Source organism: Salmo trutta, chromosome 27, assembly GCF_901001165.1.
Source record: "Salmo trutta chromosome 27, fSalTru1.1, whole genome shotgun sequence".
Lineage (NCBI taxonomy): Eukaryota > Metazoa > Chordata > Actinopteri > Salmoniformes > Salmonidae > Salmo > Salmo trutta.
The window spans coordinates 20,182,736-20,203,339 of NC_042983.1; the positions used below are offsets into that span (position 1 = coordinate 20,182,736).

Below are 20,604 nucleotides of genomic sequence, written 5' to 3' on the forward strand. Positions count from 1 at the left end.
TCTGAGAGGGAATTTACAAATTAGACTCCCCTATTGGAGTTAAAACCATTGGCTGCTGAGACCACATTGTTTCCTGGGGTTTAAAATGCTCTAGGGTGCAGACAGAGCATGAAAAAGCATCTGGTGATGTTCAGTTATGCATGCAGTATGTACTTTCTATAATTCCATGAGGACATTGCGAGGTTATCTGTGACAGAGGAATAGTATAGGCCAGCAGGAGGTTTGTGAGGTTAGACCTTTACTGAATTTACAAATGCGAAGTGCAGACATCTCAGACAGCTACTGTCTCTAGTCTCTGGCACTTTGAATTAATGACCACTAGCTAAGCTAAACAATTTTACCAATTAAATACTGTTGTTTCAGCTCTAAGCATTTCTCACAATTACAGGACAATGACAATAGCCAAGTGGCCAAAGAGATAAGGACAATTCATAGTGAAAATAGATGAATCTGTAAAATGCATTGCATGTAATCTGTTCAATGCAGTATTTACATTTCCCATCTTAATGGTCAACCTGTATTAAACTAAAGTCCTTGTCAGACTCATCCATCACCAGCTGGCAGACCTGAAATGTAATACAGGACAGATAGGGAGAGGAGTGAAAACAAACCCCCACAGTGCAGTGTTTCAAACCTGGTCACCCAGACTCTGAGACAGACCGGCTACAACAACATGGCCTCTAATGAGCTTGGGTGACCTGGTCATTAGTGGTTGTCTGCAGCTTACTCATCTTGATTGATATCCTTGTGGTACACTCCTTTTCTTCCCGTGCTACTGGGGACGTGTAAACCCTGACCATGGCTGCTGTAAATATGCATGTTTATTTACTCAATACTTACGTCACCCGCGGGGATTCAAACTCATCAGCAATTTCCGTCTAACTCTCAAGACGAGGGCACCCAATATATTCCACAAGTGAAAATCAACAGATTGCATTTCATTTTTGTAGGTTTCATTTACTTTGAACCATAAGTCTTAAAATAATCTCTTTATTATTCAACACCAATGGTATTGTAAAATAAAACAAATCCTGTGCAAACTGTGAATTGATTTAAGTACACCCTTCCGTCCAACTCTCAAGACAATGAGGGCACCCAATATATTCTACGTGAACACAAGTGAAAATCAACAGATTGCATTTGATGATTTTTGTAGCTTTCGTTTATTTTGAACCATAAGTCTCAAAATAATCTCTTTATTATTCAACACCAATGGTATTGTAAAACAAAACAAAAATCCTGTGCAAACTGTGAATTGATTTAAGTACACCCTTCAATATAAATATGGCCTATAGGCTTTCATAAACTAACCCCTTTACAGCAGTGATATCACAGCTTCTGAAAACGAAGCCCAGTGTGTTTGTCGAGATTCCAAATAAAATGATCTGCACCCCATCACTTGACACCATTGAGCTGAAAAGACAGACATTTTTACCCTACTGTAGCTCTGAGCCCTGTGTGGATTCAGCTGATGTGGGCTGGAGTGTCTCTCCAGTGATAAGACAATAAATATTGCAGCTTTGCAGCTTTGATAAATGCTGCCTGTTCTGCAATAAAGGCAGAACAAAGGATACAAAGAAACTAAAGTAAAAAAAGAAGCGGTGACAATCAAAGTAATTATGACAGGTGTCTGTCTACACTGAGGAGTACACATAGGGTAAGCAGAGGCATACACCATTCCTCCACACAATAAATACACATTCACTAATCATGCACCCAAACGGCAAACAGAGCCGCTAGTACACAAACAAATTAAATTGCATCAGGATAATGTGACAGGAACGGAAGTGAAACTCCACTCAAGTACAGAGAATCTATACATATGAGCTAATACAGTATGTACCCTAAACAGTAACGGTTTCACTATCATCCTCGAACCTGCTCTTGTCTATTCACATTGATTCAATGCTGTGCACTAATTGGAAAAGACTAATTTAGGGACTTTCTTTAAAAATGTGTTGTTTTTGATTGACTAATTAGGGGAAGTTATGAGGCAGCTGCCATTCGAACCTTACAGGAAGCTTTAACGAAACCTGTGTGACTGGATAAAGTATGCATTGGGAGCTCTCAAACCTTAGGCAAGGATAGTTACACACTTAATACCTTGTTCATATTTCCAGCAACATAAAAAAGGCAGATTTTGACATCATTCAAAATAAATAAGACAATCTCATGGCTAACTCAAGTATGCAAACTCAACATGCAAGATCTCCCATAACAGAGTCCCTCCCAGTGCTGTTTCTCTGTTCATTGGACTCATTCAAAATCCAACTCAGTTTTAGAGTTTTTCGTCATTACCAGCTAACAAATGAAGGCCTGAACATAAAAGTGCAGGCATAGGGACTCTAGCTAGGGAAAGGAGCTGGTTTTGGCGTGAAAGTTGAAGTCTAGAGGGTGATAGGAAGTGAGGGGGATCCCAGACCCTCCTCTAACCACTCAACAGTAGAGGGGGTGCAGCGCTGCGTGGTACAGCTGTGGATACGTCGGAGTCGCAGCAAGTAGAGCAGGATGGATAGGAGGACAACCAGGAAGCAGGCCAGAAACAAGTAGTGGTTGTTGACAAAGGAGAAGCTGTGACGCCAGTGGGCGTGGACTCCTTTGAGGGTTTCCTGCTGAATATCCCTTGGAAAGGAATGTAAAATAGTGTTGAATTTTCTCCATATCCTAATCAGCAAAAATATATTGGCTTATCACAGTGCTAAAGCATGATGAATTGTGACACAGCAAGTGTTCTCTTACCTTAAAGGTAGAAAGCGGGTTCTGTAAAGGATGGCTCCAAGAGTCCATTGCACCTCTTTATCATAAACTAAGAGGGCAGTCCTCAGGTTTTTGTAGTCTATAGGGAAGGAGAAGCCTGAGTGGAATACCTCATACATCCAGGCTGATTTAAAACACTGGTACCTGCACACAAGACAAAAGTTTACATGAATTCTCCCCGACAACTCTTTACTATTACTGGATTCAAGTCTTACTAAAGAGCCAGAGCTGGTGGTGGGACTTACTTGAGCCTGTGAACGTCAGCGTGAGATGCATATAAGCCTGAGTCAAATCGCTCTTTCAGAGATCTCCACTGGGTGGCGCAGTAACCCTGGAGATGAAGCACAACGTAGATTGTAAACACAGCCACCATTTTACTGCAATTAGCCTAAGCTATGGTGAAATACATGCATTTCCATGCAGTTAGGAGTGCCATCTACATTGAAGAAGTGCTGCTTTGCTGTGGTAAGGCCTCACCTTGGCAGCAACGGAATACTTTGAGGAGTTAAAATCACCGCCCATGCGCAACACATCCTCTGTGCAGTAGTAGAACTCAGAGAACCCATAGAACTGGCTGTTGGGGTAGTCGATGGGAGGCTGGTAGATGCCATTGAGGGAGGAGTGAGTCTCGTTGGTGCGGTTGAGGAAGGGCTGAAGCAGCTGTCTGCAGTGATCAAAATCCCCTGTGCCACGCAGGTAGAGTTTCTGTGTGGCTGGCCCCACCTCGTCCTGCAGGTCTGTGGGTAGACACGGGTCGAGCAGGGGGGACTCTGCCGTAACACCTACATGCTGACCCAGGAGCCTGGACAAACCAACTAAAATGAGCTCTCCATAATGACAGCACTGAGCAATGTCAAACAAGTAAACTATCAGTATCATTAGTTATCATAGCATGTGTTAAATGTTCTTACTTGTTTTTAGTGAGAGTGTTCCTGACAATGCTCTCCTCATATCTTTGTCGAGCAGCATTGCCTCCAAAGCCCAGGAAGGTGGACACATACACCCGGTAGACATGCTCTGTCCGGTGGGCATCGCAACCCAGGTTGAACTCCGCAAGTAAGTTCTTGGCCACTTCCTCCTATGGAAATTACATTCTCTTTTATCTAGGACTATATCTACACTAATATCCAACATATTAATTGATAACAGAAAGGCTACATGTATAACAACCATTTACTTAAAGAAACTTTGATCAAGATGACAGTTCTATCAAGTTCCGCATTTAGAAAAAGACGCAGGTTAATTACGTTCAGCGTAAGAGCGCATGCAAATTGTCATAGGAAATTAAAAACCAAACATTTTTGTGAACTGGCAAAAATAATTGAGCAGGACTGAAAAGCTGATGGACTTGGACTGCTTTAGATGAATGTGTTATTATCTGGTCATGGATGTTTTGCACGATGGCTCTTAAAAGTAGACTCAGCGAAATGACGTTGCCACAAGCAGCACCGCAGATATTGAGATGAGCGAGATGCAAGAAGACTTTGCTCTCACACAGTAACCAGGTTTCCATTCAACCTTTTTATGCAAGTACAGTACATGTCGGATTAAAAAAAAGTCATAACAGGCCTGATGGAAACAGAAGATTTGTCGGTAAACTTTCCGAATGTCGACAAGATAAAATAAGCTATACAGGGTGGGATCTTTTTGTCCGAAAAATAATGCAAGAAATGTCGGTGTTAACACTTACGCACAAATATTGATATTATAACCATCATATTGGAGTAAAGTCACCCAATAACGTGTGGTCCTCCTACGACTCGTCGGGAAACCATGCAGTTTGTTAGGCTACAGATGAAACTTCACAGGGTGGTGAAATTGCAAGGTGATGAGCTTGATGCTCCTTTCCAATAAATATTGAGGATCTTATTCAGGTGACATGATCTATTTTGTCCATAATAATAATACATCTAATGTAGGCCCTACCCACACTGCATCTGCCAGCTGTTGTGGGCAAACTTGCTATATAATGCAATTTTTTTGAGAGAAAACCATTAGTAGAGTTAAATGCAATGGAAACCCATTTAACCGCAAAAGTATATATTTTTTGTTTTATGTGCACTACGTCATCACACAGCCATTTATCCACAAGTCAATTTGATGGAATCTGGTGGGAAAATGCGATTTTTAGAATATTTACATGAAAACCTGTTGCCAATTGGATGGAAAGCTAGCTACAGACACAATATCTGCATGTATGTATGGGTTCGCTTCATGCTGTTACAGCATGGTAGCCAGAGTACCAAAAACAGCCAAGAAGTTGATTCTTGTACTTTAGGCTCTTAGCTGTTGCAGACATTAACCCACTATGCGGTTTATTGTATGCCTCTACATCAAATTGCGGAGTCTACCTTTAGAGTTTGAACTAACACATTCTGCTATGAAGCAATGCAGCAGGCTTATCTTTAGAGCAGACCTCCAACAGTCCACTCTGAATGGAGAGGACTTCATCTCCAGAGGACAAACATGATGTTTACAGGTTTAACCAGGGAATGAGTGGTGGGAAGAGAAAATGAGTGAGTGACAAATTAAAAGAGCACAAAAAAGGGAAATTGTTGTTGATAATAACCTGTTGTGGAGAAGCAAAGCTTACAGTTTTGGGCACTTCATATGCTATCTGAGTGGAGACACCCCCCATGTCCAGAACACCAGCAGTCCTTTTCCTCACCAGCGCCTCCTGCTGGTCACCTCCAGGTACCTGCACTTCTACTACTGCATCCCTCTCTATAGGAAGGATCGGGGATGGAGCCAAGGGTCCCATTGAAGAAAAGAATGGAAGACAAATAAAGTGGTGTCAGAGGTAAGTAAAATAAGGGAATTAAAGTATTCAGTGTGAATATATGCAGATCTCTTAAGGAAATGTATTTAGATACTTACCACTAGACACATGATTAAACCTTCCAAGGACAAAGTTGATTCCAATCCATGCATACACACCTGTCCAAAAACAAGGACAATTTATATATTCCAGCATTTCCACTGTTGTGTTACACATTTTCAACACAGATGGTGACATCTCAGTGTTGAATGGCCAGTGTTTAGCTTGCCTGCTACTCTAAACAGGTTAGCTCACCTTCCTGCTTGCCAGAAATGACCTCCACATGGGAATCAGAAAAGAGGAAGTTGAACTGTACAGGGATATCGGTCCGTAGATCCTCCAGAAGTGCTTCCTGTTGACTGAAAAAGAGTAAATAAGCCAATGTTAACATGGGAGGTCACAGCGGTAATAAAAAATAAACACTTGCAAGTTTCCATCTCAAGATGAGAAATACTCAGTTGGGGTGTACCTGTCAGACAGCACCCTCATTCCAGCCGTGCACAGGATGTACAAAGGGGTCTCCTGGTGCTTGTGTTTGGGGATGTGCTGGGCAGCAAAGCTCAGCAGTGGGTGGATGTAATCACTGGCCTTCTCTGGTGTTTTTGCAAGCTCTGAGATGCCTACAAAAAAATATCAAAGTATTAAGACCATGGCTCCGTCTTTATTGGGTGGAATGGATAAGTGCTTTAAACTAAGCCAATGTCTTCTAAACTACGCAAAAAAAGAAACGTTCCTTTTTCAGGATCCTGTCTTTCAAAGATAATTTGTAAAAATCCAAATAACTTCACAGATCGTCATTGTACAGGGTTTAAACACTGTTTCCCATGCTTGTTCAATGAACCATAAACAATTAAGGAACATGCACCTGTGGAACGGTCGTTAACTTCTTGAGGGCCTGTGGCAGTATTCAAAGTAATGATTTATTTTATCGCTATTTCTGACTTTCGTGACGCCTCTGCTTGTTTGGAAAATGTTTCATGCTTTTGTACGCGGGGTGCTGTCCTCATAATCGCATGGTATGCTTTCGACGTAAAGCCTTTTTGAAATCTGACAAAGCGGCTGGATTAACAAGTTAAGCTTTTAAACGATGTAAAACACTTGTATTTTCATGAATGTTTAATATTACGATTTTGTATTTTCAATTTGACGCGTTCCGATTTCACCGGATGTTGTCGAATTTGATCCCTTTAATGGGATTTCTGCACTAAGAGGTTTTAAGACACTAACAGCTTACAGATGGTAGGCAATTAAGGTCACAGTTATAAAAACTTAGGACACTAATGAGGCCTTTCTACTGACTCTGAAAAACACCAAAAGAAAGATGCCCATGGTCCCTGCTCATCTGCGTGAACGTGCCTTAGGCATGCTGCAAGGAGGCATGAGGACTGCAGATGTGGCTAGGGCAATAAATTGCAATGTCCGTACTGTGAGACGCCTAAGACAGCGCTACAGGGATACAGGACGGACAGCTGATCATCCTCGCAGTGGCAGACCATGTGTAACGCTAACTAGCTACTAAGTTACCAAACCAAATGCACACATGCAGAGCATTTAGCACATTTTAGACGGATAATTTAACACCTGCACAGGATCGGTACATCCTAACATCACACCTGCGGGACAGGTACAGGATGGCAACAACTGCCCGAGTTACACCAGGAACACACAATCCCTCCGTCAGTGCTCAGACTGTCCGCAATAGGTTGAGAGAGGCTGGACTGAGGGCTTGTGGGCCTGTTGTAAGGCAGGTCCTCACCAGACATCACCAGCAACAACGTCACCTATGGGCACAAACCCACCGTCGCTGGACCAGACAGGACTGGCAAAGTGCTCTTCACTGACGAGTCACAGTTTTGTCTCACCAGGGGTGATGGTCGGATTCGCGTTTATCATCGAAGGAATGAGCGTGACACCGAGGCCTGTACTCTGGAGCGGGATCGATTTGGAGGTGGAGGGTCCGTCATGGTCTGGGGCGGTGTGTCACAGCATTATAAGACTGAGCTTGTTGTCATTGCAGGCAATCTCAACGCTGTGCGTTACAGGGAAGACATCCTCCTCCCTCATGTGGTACCCTTGCTGCAGGCTCATCCTGACATGACCCTCCAGCATGACAATGCCACCAGCCATGCTGCTCGTTCTGTGTGTGATTTTCTGCAAGACAGGAATGTCAGTGTTCTACCATGGCCAGCGAAGAGCCCGGATCTCAATCCCATTGAGCACGTCTAGGACCTGTTGGATCGGAGGGTGAGGGCTAGGGCCATTCCCCCCACAAATGTCCGGGAACTTGCAGGTGCCTTGTTGGAAGAGTGGGGTAACATCTCACAGCAAGAACTGGCAAATCTGGTGCAGTCCATGAGGAGGAAATGCACTACAGTACTTAGTATCTGGTGTGGCCACCAGCTGCATTGACTGTTACTTTTGATTTTGACCCCCTTTGTTCAGGGACACATTATTCAATTTCTGTTAGTCACATGTCTGAAACTTGTTCAGTTTGTCTCAGTTGATGAATCTTATTATGTTCATACAAATATTTACACATAAGTTTGCTGAAAATAATCGCAGTTGACAGTGAGAGGACGTTTCCTTTTTTGCTGAGTTTACATTAGGAAACCAGAGTGGAAATGTATACATGTGGCTCTTCCCAGCAGCACACCAGTCATCAGCAACCAGATATGTCTCACCTGGCTTGATCTTCATGACCACTGGTTTCCTGTGCTGGTCTCTCATCTGTCGTATGTCAAGCAGATCATGGGGATTACCATTGTGCTGGGGCCAACAATACACAAACACCCTGGAGCCACTGCTGCCGCAGTCTACCACCAAACCGTAGTTCAGGTTGGGATTGCTGGTGTCGGTGGCCTCCACATCTGTGACTCTCGCCAAGTGTCTGGTGATCAGAGGTGAATGAAAAGTTGACAATTTTAAGCAAAATTCAGCCAAACATTTTCTTCCTTGTCTTTACTGGAATACGTAATGATATCTTCTAATGTGCCGCTACTAGTGACTCACCTATGGAAGTAGTTGTCCTTTCTGATCCAGCTGTCCTGGCCCTTTCCTGTTACCAACAACAGGTAAAGCAGTCCTAGCAATCCCACCAGCAGACCAAATAAGAGTAGCTGCCTGAATGAAGGTAGCAGTAGACGAGGAAGAACCAGGGGTGACAGGCTGAAGTGCCAGGAGGCTGGGAGGCACGAGAAGCTGATCCTGTAAGGACAAGTGAGACCTTGGTATGTATGGTTAAATACACTTTGACTAGTCTATGCAATAGCGGCATGCATGCCGACCATGGCATAATAATTCAAGGGTAGAGCAAAATGTGACACATTTTGCCAAAACACTTCCTAGTCCTCTACTCAGTCTGTCGAGCCTACCTTCCCATGACGTGGACTGTCCTAGTTCACTGGATGAAAATCATTCAAAGGGGACACGAGTCTGGGGTGTTGGCTTCAGAGCCTCACCATTTCTCCATCTGCTCATTGTCTTGATAAAATAAAATAAACACGTTAGCTACAAGCTAAGCAGTAATTATTACTGATGACATCGATACCAACGCGTGTCAATACCAATGGTGACATTTGGCCACTAGCGCATCCACCGGCATAACTGCCACGTAGTAACCGTTCTGCATTGCATAATAATATAATGATACTGGTCCGATTTCAACTAGTTAGCTTGCTAGCTGGTTTAGTTAGCTAAGACAATACGTTAGCTGGCTAGGTAGCGTTTCCTAGTCTATTGGGTAAACAATATACCTGTTAGTTAGCTAGCAAGCTGATTAAGCGGGCGAATGTTAGGATTCTGGCTAGCGAAACCAAACATCACTGGATAACCAACGACGATAGCCGGGGTATTGCTAGGCTACCGTTAGCCCTGCCCTGTACTAGGCGTATGCTATGCCCACGGTCCATCTACAACCAAACTTAAAATGTACTTACCATTGCGTTTCGAACGACTTAATTGCATAACATTTACATTAGCTCGTTTGCTGCTGAATATTATTTCTAATACTATTGGGAGGATGCGCTAACAGCACCCTAACTAGCTAGTATTCAGTGCGCAGGTCAGGCAGATGTGACGTAGCTAGTAAAAGGTGCGGTGCGAATGTTTTTAGTCATTGGCACTCCCTGGCGGCTTTCACTGGTATAGCCTGCTTGCTCAGGGTTGGGAAACTGGCAGCATGCGGGCCCCCCTTTTGAAGGTCCTCTGATCCTTTTTGGAGGGGGACTCTGCTTACTGTTGCGAGGTAGAATACACAAGGTGCAATTTCGAAATTTTGTTTTGCATCAGTTTTCTTGCTGCCCCTCATGAGTTTAGATTTGTGGCCCCCACCCCCAACAAAGTTACCTATCCCTGCTCTAAGTAGTCAGACAGTGTCATTCTTAAAGCAAATCTGATTTGGGTAATTTAGCAAATTAACTGTGGCAGTCACCTTACTCAAAGTTGCCACAAATGAAGAAAAATGTACAACTACACTGGAAACAAAGAAAACTGGGTAACACTTGACACCCAGTGTCATGACACCTCATAACAGCTGACATAACATGGTTTTAATACTGTCATGGCACATCTATTTAGACCTGTTGTGACAAATTGCATTATTTTATGGCTGGTAATGACACCTACATAAAGAGTCAAAACCCCAGTACCTACCACACAAGGCAAAACATTCAATTACAGTATAGCCTACTTGTCAACAGTATGTTTATGTTATAAAATTCTGAAATTGACCATATTAAATGATCACTGTAATTGCGCACAACGATGACAGACATGCACCTACCCTAATGCTGTTGCTGATGATTGGGGTGGATAAAGGAGCAGGAGCAGGACAAGACACCCTCTTTTTGACTGATGACTGACATAAGGGAATGTACATAATAGGCCAATCTGGCTTATGTGAATATGATGTTCATAATGCTTATTGACAGTGTCATAAAGTGTACTTTCTTGACATAATGACAAAGCAAATACAGGTGGATTTTTTTGAAAATGTATATTTAAAAAAAAAGAAATATCAGATTTACACAAGTATTCAGGCTCTTTACTCTGGACTTTGTTAAAGCACCTTTTGCAGTGATTACAGCCTCTAGTCTTCTCAGGTATGACGCTACAAGCTTGGCACACCTGTATTTGGGGAGTTTCTCCCATTCTTCTCTGCAGATCCTCTCAAGCACTGTCAGGTTGGATGGAGAGTGTCTCTGCACAGCTATTTTCAGGTCTCTCCAGAGATGTTCGATTGCGTTCAAGTCCAGGCTCTGGCTGGCCCACTCAAGGACATTCAGAGACTTGTCCCGAAGCCACTCCTGCATGGTCTTGGCTGTGTGCTTAGGGTCGTTGTCCTGTTGGAAGGTGAACCGTCGCCCCAGTCTGAGGTCCTGAGCACTCTGAAGCAGGTTTTCAACAAGGATCTCTGTACTTTGCTCCGGTCATCTTTCCCTCGATTCTGACAAGTCTCCCAGTCCCTGCCACTGAAAAACATCCCCACAGCATGATGCTGCCACCACCATGCTTCACCGTATGGATGGTGCCAGGTTTCCTCCAGACATAACGCTTGGCATTCAGGCCAAAGAGTTGAATCATGGTGACATCGGACCAGAGGATCTTGTTACTCATGGTCTGAGAATCTTTAGGTGCCAGCTGCAGCTGTACATAGTCCATCTGTAAATAGCCCACCCAATCTATCTACCTCATCCCCATATTGTTTTTATTTACTTTGCTGCTCTTTTGCACACCAGTATCACTACTTACACACCATCATCTGCTCATCTATCACTCCAGTGTTAATCTGCTAAATTGTAATCACTTTGCTACTATGGCCTATTTATGCCATTTGCACACACTGTATATAGACTTTTTTTTCCTATTGTGTTGACTGTACGCTTGTTTTTTCCATGTAACTCTGTTGTTGTTTCTGTCGCACTGCTTTGCTTTATCTTAGGCCGCAGTTGTAAATGAGAACTTGTTCTCAACTAGCCTACCTGGTTAAATAAAGGTGAAATAAAAAATAAAGTGGCAAACACGAAGCGGGCTGTCATGCATTTTACTGAGGAGTGGCTTGCGTCTGGCCACTCTACCATAAAGGCCTGATTGGTGGAGTGCTGCAGAGATGGTTGTCCTTCCGGAAGGTTCTCCCATCTCCACAGAGGAACTCTGGAGCTCTGTCAGAGTGACCATTGGGTTCTTGGTCACCTCCCTGACCATTCCCTTATCTCCCGATTGCTCAGCTTGGCAGCCAGCTCTAGGAAGAGTCTTGGTGGTTCCAAACTTCTTCCATTTAAGAAAGATGGAGGCCACTGTGTTCTTGGGACCTTCAATGCTGCAGAAATGTTTGGTACCCTTCCCCATGTCGGTGCCTCGACACAATCCTGTCTCAGAGCTCTAGGGACAATTCCTTCTACCTTATGGCTTGGTTTTTGCTCTGACCTGCACTTCTTCGATGAGGTTTAATGGCGGTTGGCATCCAATATGTTGCATTACCGCCACCTACTAGACTGGAGTACACCTCCCTTGTACTTTGCTTAATTTAAACATTGTTTTTTTTTTTTTAAACCTACCATCTAACTCCTCACAAAAAAAATAAAACCACCCTACTCCACTATTTAGATCTATTTAGTCTGACCTCATGCCAACAACCTGAAATGATGGGACATCACCACTTAACACACCCTGCAACTCTTCTGAAGTCAAGTCACGCACACCCAAATACTTCTCTGCAGCCGCCACCACAACCTCAATATTCTGCGACTTACGTTCCATCCCTGCAGTAGTTGATAACCATTGCTATAAATGCTAAAAATCCAATCTTACTGAAATAGTAGTCACTTTTTGTCCTATCCCTCTGTACTGGTACAGATCTACTACTCACACCACTCCTTTCAGGATCCCACCCCCTTGATCCATTTTCCCCCTACTTTCTTCACTGCCTCAGCATATGAAAACTTCTGCACTACTCTAACCCTGGAAACCTCAACCTGCCTCTCTCGCACGGGACATTTCTGATCCCCAGTCCCATGGGCACCCCTACAATTAACAGATACCACTACTTTCCCCAATGCTACACATTCCTTTGTCTCATGCCCTTCTGCACACTTCTCACACCTAGGAACCTCCCTCCTACAGACTGCTGACACATGCTCATCAGCTTGATAACTGTAACAACGTAATGTAGTCGTTACAAAAGCTCGCATAGGTTAACTTACATCCTAACATCACTTTGTTAGGTAAAACTCAAAAGAACAGACAATGACTTCCGTTTCACCACCCCGTCTGAGTCGCAAAAAAACGACAAGCATCACAAATACTGGGAATCTTCCCCTTCAGTTGGTCAACTTTTAAATGTACTGCTACCCTTGCAATCACTCCATTCAATGGCGCCCTTTTCTTGAAAGCGAAACATAATCACATTTCTTGCCCCCATTCGTTTAACTCCGAGTGCCTTCTCCCTTTTACCAGCAGAAACACAAACAATTATCACAAGACCACTTCTGGTTACCCTCACCAATTCCACAGCAGCCAACTCTGTTTTCACCTACCCTGAAACCACAAATGAATCAGCCAAAAGGAAAGGGTCCACTTTCTCCAAAAACGTCACTCCTGTCAGACTCAGCTTTATCCTGAACCTCGGTGCAAGCCTTGGGCTCCGAGAACTTCACCACACCTACCACCTCTGATACTTCATCCTCATTCACTTCCATTTCTCCTCCGGTCTTCAGCTCACTCATTTTCTACCATTCTTCAACAAGCCATCTCCCTTTTTCCTGCCATTTTTAACCGACTGATGCTCACCATCTTCCTCCCTCTTTCCCCTCCATTCCTCCTCCGTATACGTCTCCTTATGATAATACTGAACTTCTCCTAACATGCATCTTGTTCTTGCTTTCTCAAAGGACACCATTTAACCAGATGTCATAATCTATACAATCAGCACAAACCCCTCAGGATGTAGAGCTCAACAGTGCATCCCACTAATAATGCAGCTGCTTCAGCTTGATGTTATTCTTTTTCAAACACTACCGCGACACTTTTCAATTTCAAACAAGTGCGCTCTCAGGGTCCATTCCCCAGGGTCCTTGACTTCCACCAGCTCTGTCCGTAATCCACCTTTAGCTGGAACCGCTTTCTCTACCTCGCCAACAATCCTGACATGCACTGTCAACTGTGGGACCTTATACAGACAGGTGTGTGCCTTTCCAAATCATATCCAGTCAATTGAATTTACCACAGGTGGACTCCAATCAAGTTGTAGAAACATTAAGGATGATCAATGGAAACAGGATGCACCTGAGCTCAATTTCAAGTCTCAAAGCAAAGGTTCTGAATACTTATGTAAATAAGGTATTTCTGTTTTTAATACATTTGCAAACATTTCCACAAACCTATTTTCACTTTGTCCTTATGGGGTACTGTGTGTAGATTGATGAGGGGGAAAATCATTTAATACATTTTAGAATAAGGCTGTGATGTAACAAAATGTGGAAAACATCAATGGGTCTGAATACTAACCTGAATGCACTGTATTTGGCATAGTTATCATACAACCCAACCTCATTAGTCAATCTGAAATAGTGGCTTTATAATTTGGCATCATGATTGTTACCGATATCTTTATTAGAGTGAATGATAAATTAACTTCGAAAAGGCCACAAGTACATTTTAAAAGTGTATCGCAGTGATCAGAGACATCGATAAGCATGTTACAAAAGACAGATCACACTATTTTTGATCACTGTGGTCAAACACTGAAGGTCATGGTAATATTGCAGTTGACTTCTTTTATTAGTGTTGTCACTGTGCAGACTCAGCCCTCTTCACTGGCGAGGTACGATCTTTTTGTTGAAGACCTAAGGGAGTGATGCGTAAACAAAGGTTACTTCAGTAGCCTCTTTTGAGGTAGTATTTTAAAGATAAAGGAACAAGAGAGGCATACATGTATCTGCAAGGGTTAGACGGCTCAGCTCTTTGTCCAGTTCCTCATCTGTGATATTGAAGAGACTTTGAGGGACTAAGGGCAAAGCACACAGCAGATCATCACAAAGGGAACCAGATTCCCTGACAGGTGAAAGAGGGTGTGACGGTACTTCAGGAAGTGTGGAAGGCCTATCCAGAGTAGAGTCCTCCAATAAAGATCTCAGCTCATCCTCCAGCTCGTCTGTGTCGGCATCCGCTAAACAAATATCAATGGGATAATTGATCATTTCTCAGACCCTCTGGATATTGGAAATGTAATTATGAAATTGTCTAAGTTAGGCACTACAACCAAGTAGATATATAATATGGGATAGGACATACTTGAATTGAGCGCTCCACCAGCCAGAGTTTGGTTCACTTCATCCTGAGTGTCACACAGCTGTAATACCAAACGGCAAGAAAATACATTTAGATTGATGTGGACATGCAACAACTAATAGTTAGTGGTGGAGAAAGTACCAAATTGTCATACTTGAGTGCAAGTAAAAGATACTTTAAAAGAAAATGACTCAAGTAAAAGTCACCCAATAAAATACAAATACTACTAAAAGTATTTGGTTTTAAAAATAATTAAATATCAAAAGTAAAAATCACTTCAAATCATTTTTATTAAGCAAACCAGACGGCACCATTCTTGTTTTTACGGATAGCCAGGGGCACGCTACAACACTCAGACAGAATTTACCAATGAAGCATGTGTTTAGTGAGTCTGACAGATTTGAGGCAGTAGGGATGACCAGGGAAAATGTATGGAGTAAGAAAAAAAAAAATCTTTATGAATGTAGTGAAGTAAGTTGTAGAAAATATAAATAGTAATGTACAGATACTACCTAAGTAGTACTTCAAAGCATTTTTACACCACTGTCAGTAACAGCAACTAAATGCATTCCCAGTGAAGAAGAGTCTGACCTCTTGGATTTGATCCACAAGGCTCTCAGCTCCTTCTACAGTCCCATCCTTCAGAGAGAGTCGCAGGGCTGACACTCCAGCCTGATATGCCTGTATCACCTATAGAGGCAAGCAGAAAGAGGCATAGAGAACAGAATACCTTAGTTACTGCATGTAGAACTAAGAAGAGTGATGACAACAGCCACAAATTACTCATATTGCAAATTTTAGGTTAACTTTAGTGCTTGCTCTGTTTTGGCTAGATCTTTTTTGTTGTTGCATACTCACCAGTTTGTCTGTCTCAGAGTTTGCTATCCTGTCCAAGATTCCCTTCACATTCTCCAGCTGGGCATTTAAGCGGTCTGCTTTCCTCTCGACTCTCTTTCGGCTTCTCAAATACCTCAGGGCCTGGGGGAGAAAAATGTATTGAGGTTTCCCAGACAGCATTTGAGTTTTGGTGCAGGACAAAATGTCAACACAGGATCAGATGATTGTAAATATACCTGAGATTTCTTCCCTTCGCGTAGCAACACCCTAGCTTCTTCTTTGCACCTACAAAAAGACAATAGAGCACAAGCAGAACTCACCCCCCAAAAAAATTTAAGACTGAAGATTAGAGACACTGCACGAGACAACGCTAAATGATGTCAGGGACTCACTTCTCTGCCTCTAGACCCAAAGCCTCCACCCGCACTTCAAGCAGTCTCTCACTGCGCTGTAGCTGGTAGATGCCTAGGTCCACATCACTGACTGAAGACACACGGTCCTGTCCTGGCTGAGAAAACTTAACAATCTGTGAAAACAAACAAAACATTGGCTCAATGCAACACATTGATACAGTGACATTATCCTCATAACAATGTGTGTGAAATCTCATGGATAATGGTCTGAGTTACTGCAGCCTACAATGTAGCCTAATAATATGCTCACTTCAATCAAGCATTCTCATATCCTCACCTTCTCGCCTTCATGCAGTGATACTGTCACCTGCTTCTCCCTCTGCAGCTGTAGCAGAGCCATACACAGGGTACTCTCATCAATACAGACATGGGACGACAGTGTCTGGAGCTCCTGGAAGGACAGGAGAGAGCAGTTGGCCACTGGGGAACTCCAGTAGACACCAAGCAATTCTGCTGCCTTTTCCTGAAGGAAACATACAGAAAATAAAAGGTTACTGTTAAATGGATAAACCTGCTAGCCCCATGGTCATGTTTTGAATTAATTAATTAGCTATACACACCTTTACCAGTTCAATGACCACAAACGACTCCTCCAAAGTAACCCCACTGCTACCCAGAAGAGTTGAAAAGGTCCATTTTAAAGGCTTCACCAGCAACAGGCCAAAACCCCAAGACACCCACCCACAGTCCACATTTGCTGCAAACTCTGACTCCCTTTGTATCTTGCCGCACCTGCCAGGAATACAGACAAGTACAGTAAGGTAAGGATAGTGGGACTAGGTAGGTTATGTTTCTCACACTTTAGCAGATGGCATTGCATTGATATTTTACCTAGCCATGCACTGAATGACAGTACCCAAACCCAAAGGTACAAATCCCTTTCTCTGAAAAATCTTGTTCAGCTCTTGCAAATTAAAACAGACGGTTCCGCGACTTCGGCAGATTTTAAGAATGAGTGATGTCCAGAAATCAATTTTACTGTCCCAATCTTTTGTGTTGACATCTCGGTTTTCTTTGAAGTCAGAGAATAGGAAATTCATCCGTTCATCGTCCTCCCACTCAGGTGGCAACGTTACTTCAGTAGACATTTCTTCCCCAAGATTTGATGGAACCATTTCTGTAGAACAAAAGACACAGAGAATGTGTGGAATGCATAGCTAGCTAGCAGGCAGAATAACAACAACGTCATCAGCTGACCAAGGCTATCAAGCTGAGCTCCGTAGTAAATTCAATCTCAGACATGTCCAATTACACTAGAGTAGTCTATGATATATTTTCACCATGATGATCACAAAGCAAACAACTAACCAATGCCTGCTGTGTGCTCCACAACATGTTGTTTTGAAGTTAGCTTGTTGCTAGCAGCTAACTTCCTCAAACGTCAGATTTGCGCTTTTTCTGCGCATGTTCACGATGGTCGGGATAACAAGGTTCACAGTCAGCAGCGAGGGTTTTGTCTAGAAGTTATACAGTTTATGTGAAAATATACTTTGAGTAGCAGCCTGCTACAAGCAGGTTAGGTGAATTAACGTAGCAGGTTAAGAGAAGTGTGTTAGGGTTAGCTAAAATGCTTTAAAAAATTAATTAACATAAATTGAACATAAACTGTATCCCATCTAGACATGGCCGGGTCAGAGCGGAGACGCTGGTCAGATTCTGAATACTGAAGGCGCAGATTGGCCATCATCAATGGCTGGACAATTTTTTTTATTTGGGTGGGCTGGTAGAAATTGACACACACACAAATATGTATTTTATATGGCAAAGCTTCTGACCAGCATGGTGCAGCAGCTGCTGTCTCTGTGTTGTGCTTTTTCTCAGAGTTGTAAAAGCAAGCAGATCAGAAACTGGCTGCTCTTTATTTGACTGATGTAGCTGGCAAGGTAACTGCTGTTTGACTTAACAGAAGAAAAACACATGTATTCCCAGTGCTGAGCCAGTAGTGTAACTGACATGTTTGACTTAACAGAAAAAGGGGGAAAAAAATATTCCCAGTCCTGAGTTAGTAGTGTAACTGACATGTAATGTTAGCTAATGTTTCATCCCCTCTCCACTGAAGTTATGTCTGAAGAGAATTAACTAGCTAACTAGTAGCTACCACAGCAAGTTCAGCTCTAGTCTCTAACAGCTGTTGTGTGTTAGGAAATGTTTTGTAGCCTTTTTTTAAATGTAACCTTTATTTAACTAGGCAAGTCAGTTAAGAACAAATTCTTATTTTACAATGACTGCCAACCCCAGCCAAACCCTCCCCTAACCCGGACGACACTGGGCCAATTGTGCGCCGCCCTATTGGACTCCCGATCACGGCTGGTTGTGATACAGCCCAGGATAGAACCAGGGTCTGTAGTGAAGCCTCTAGCACCGAGATGCAGGGACTTAGACCGATGCTCCACTCGGGAGAAATCCTGTCTCGGAGCTCTACAGACAATTCCTTCGACCCCATAGCTTGGTTTTTGCTCTGACTGTCAACTGTGGGACCTTATATAGCAAGTGTGTGCCTTTCCAAGTCATTTCCAATCAATTGAATTTACCACAGGTGGACTCCAATCAAGTTGTAGAAACATCTCAATTTCAAGTCTCATAGCAAAGGGTCTGAATACTTATGTAAATAAGGTATTTCTATTTTTTATTTGGAAAAATTTCTTGACCTATATTAACTTTGTCATTATGTGGTATTGTGTGTAGATTGATGAGGAAAACAATTAATTGTATACATTTTAGAATAGGGCTGTAACGTCAGAAAATGTTGAAAAAGTCAAGGGGTCTGAATACTTTCTGAATGCACAGATGGGGCTCTGCCTATATCAAGGCACAAGGCGAGACCCAGATGCAGACACAGGAGGCAGATGGTTGGAGTCTTGCAATGTTTATTAATCCAAAAGGGGTAGGCAAGAGAATGGTCGTGTACAGGCAAAAGGTCAAAACCAGTTCAGAGTCCAATAGGCACCGAAGGGCAGGCAGATTAAAGGGCAGGGTAGGCAGGATGATCAGGCAGGCTGGAAAGTAGTCCAGAGTCAGGCAGTGGTCAAAACCGGGAAGACTAGCAAAAGAGAATAGAAAAGGAAAAAAAACACGCTGGTTAACTTGACTAAACGTACAAGACGAACTGACACAGAGAGACAGGAAACACAGGGATAAATACACTGGGGAAAATAAGCGACACCTGGAGGGGGTGGAGACAATCACAGGTGAAACGGATCAGGGCGTGACAGTACCCCCGTCCCCCCAGGGACGCCACCTGGCATCCTACCTGGATGCATACCTGGCTGACCGGGGTGTCGGCAATGAGGGCCTGTTCCAAGATGTCTTTAGCAATAACCCAGCACCTCTCCTCCGGGCCATAACCCTCCCAGTCAACCAGGTGCTGGAAACCCCTGCCCCGTGGTCGAACCCTCAGGAGGCATCTCACCGTATACGCTGGCTAGCGAGGGATGGGCTTGGAAACAAGTCAAAGGACAGTGAGACACGGGCTTAATTCTGGACACATGGAAAGTAGGGTGGATACGGAGGGTACGGGATAACACAAGACGGACAGCAATGTAACTAAGGACTCTAGACATGGGAAAAGGACCAATAAAACAGGGAGACAGCTTGCGGGACTCTACCTGCAGGGGCAGGTCCCGAGTGGAAAGCCAAACCCTCTGCCCAATGTGGTAGCGGGGAGCTGGGGTCCGGTGACGGTCCGCTTGTCGACGATACCTGGAGTTGGTCTTGAGAATAGCCACCCTGGCTCTTCTCCAGGTACATCGACAGCGACGGACAAACATCTGGGCCGAGAGTACGCTGACCTCCTGCTCGTTCCGGGAAGAGTGGAGGCTGATACCCATGGAGCACTCGAAAGGGAAGAGTCCTGTGGCAGAACAGGGAAGGTTGTTCCGGGTATACTCCACCCAGACCAGTTGCCGGCTCCAGGTAGTGGGGTTGGTTGAGACCAGGCATCTCAAGGTAGTTTCCAGGTCTTGGTTGGCTCGCTCCGACTGACCGTTGGTTTGGGGATGGAATCCGGATGACAGGCTGGCCGACGACCCAATAAGAGTGCAGAATGCCTTCCAGAACTGAGGACCCCGATCGGAGACCATGTCTACTGGGAGTCCATGGAGCCGGAAGACACGCTGCACCATAAGCTGGGCCGTCTCCTTGGCAGAAGGTAGTTTGGAGAGAGGGATGAAATGGGTGGCCTTGGAGAACCGATCGACTACCGTCAGAATGACAGTGTTAGCATCAGACGGAGGGAGCCCAGTGACAAAGTCCAGAGATATGAGACCAGGAACGATGAGGGACCGGTAGTGGCGGAAGTAGGCCAGAAGGAGCTTGCCGTGGAGTCTTGTTCTGAGCACACACTGTGCATGCGGCGACGAAGGCAGAGACGTCAGGAACCATTGTGGGCCACCAGAAACAATGTCGGAGGAAGGCTAGTGTACAACGGGACCCTGGATGACAGGTCAGCCTGGAGGAATGAGCCCATTCCAGGACCCGTGACCGGACTGGGTTAGG

General features: G+C 43.9%; 2 protein-coding genes across 3 annotated transcripts; both read right to left on the minus strand.

Annotated features, from left to right (window-relative positions):
- Positions 1–976: 976 nt before the first annotated feature.
- On the minus strand, positions 977–9,652 carry entpd4 (ectonucleoside triphosphate diphosphohydrolase 4). 2 transcript variants are annotated; one of them, XM_029717160.1, is made up of 13 exons: positions 9,511–9,652; positions 8,947–9,055; positions 8,585–8,779; positions 8,257–8,462; positions 6,045–6,195; positions 5,831–5,934; positions 5,635–5,694; positions 5,351–5,481; positions 3,669–3,835; positions 3,235–3,559; positions 3,003–3,088; positions 2,740–2,901; positions 977–2,622 (listed from the first exon to the last, which is right to left on the minus strand). In XM_029717160.1, exons 2-13 carry the CDS (start codon positions 8,952–8,954, stop codon positions 2,388–2,390), a joined length of 1,830 nt encoding a protein of 609 aa, XP_029573020.1. In that variant the 5' UTR covers positions 8,955–9,055; positions 9,511–9,652; the 3' UTR covers positions 977–2,387. The 2 variants fall into 2 exon arrangements, with proteins under 2 accessions (XP_029573020.1, XP_029573019.1); XM_029717159.1 differs by having other exon boundaries at positions 5,327–5,481.
- A 4,492-nt stretch (positions 9,653–14,144) lies between these two features.
- LOC115164550 (charged multivesicular body protein 7) lies at positions 14,145–17,528 on the minus strand. The gene is made up of 11 exons (XM_029717161.1): positions 17,419–17,528; positions 16,942–17,227; positions 16,671–16,842; positions 16,388–16,573; positions 16,090–16,223; positions 15,934–15,982; positions 15,719–15,838; positions 15,452–15,550; positions 14,864–14,921; positions 14,502–14,738; positions 14,145–14,415 (listed from the first exon to the last, which is right to left on the minus strand). The coding sequence occupies exons 2-11, from the start codon at positions 17,223–17,225 to the stop codon at positions 14,360–14,362; spliced, it is 1,395 nt and encodes a 464-aa protein (XP_029573021.1). The 5' UTR covers positions 17,226–17,227; positions 17,419–17,528; the 3' UTR covers positions 14,145–14,359.
- Positions 17,529–20,604: the final 3,076 nt, after the last annotated feature.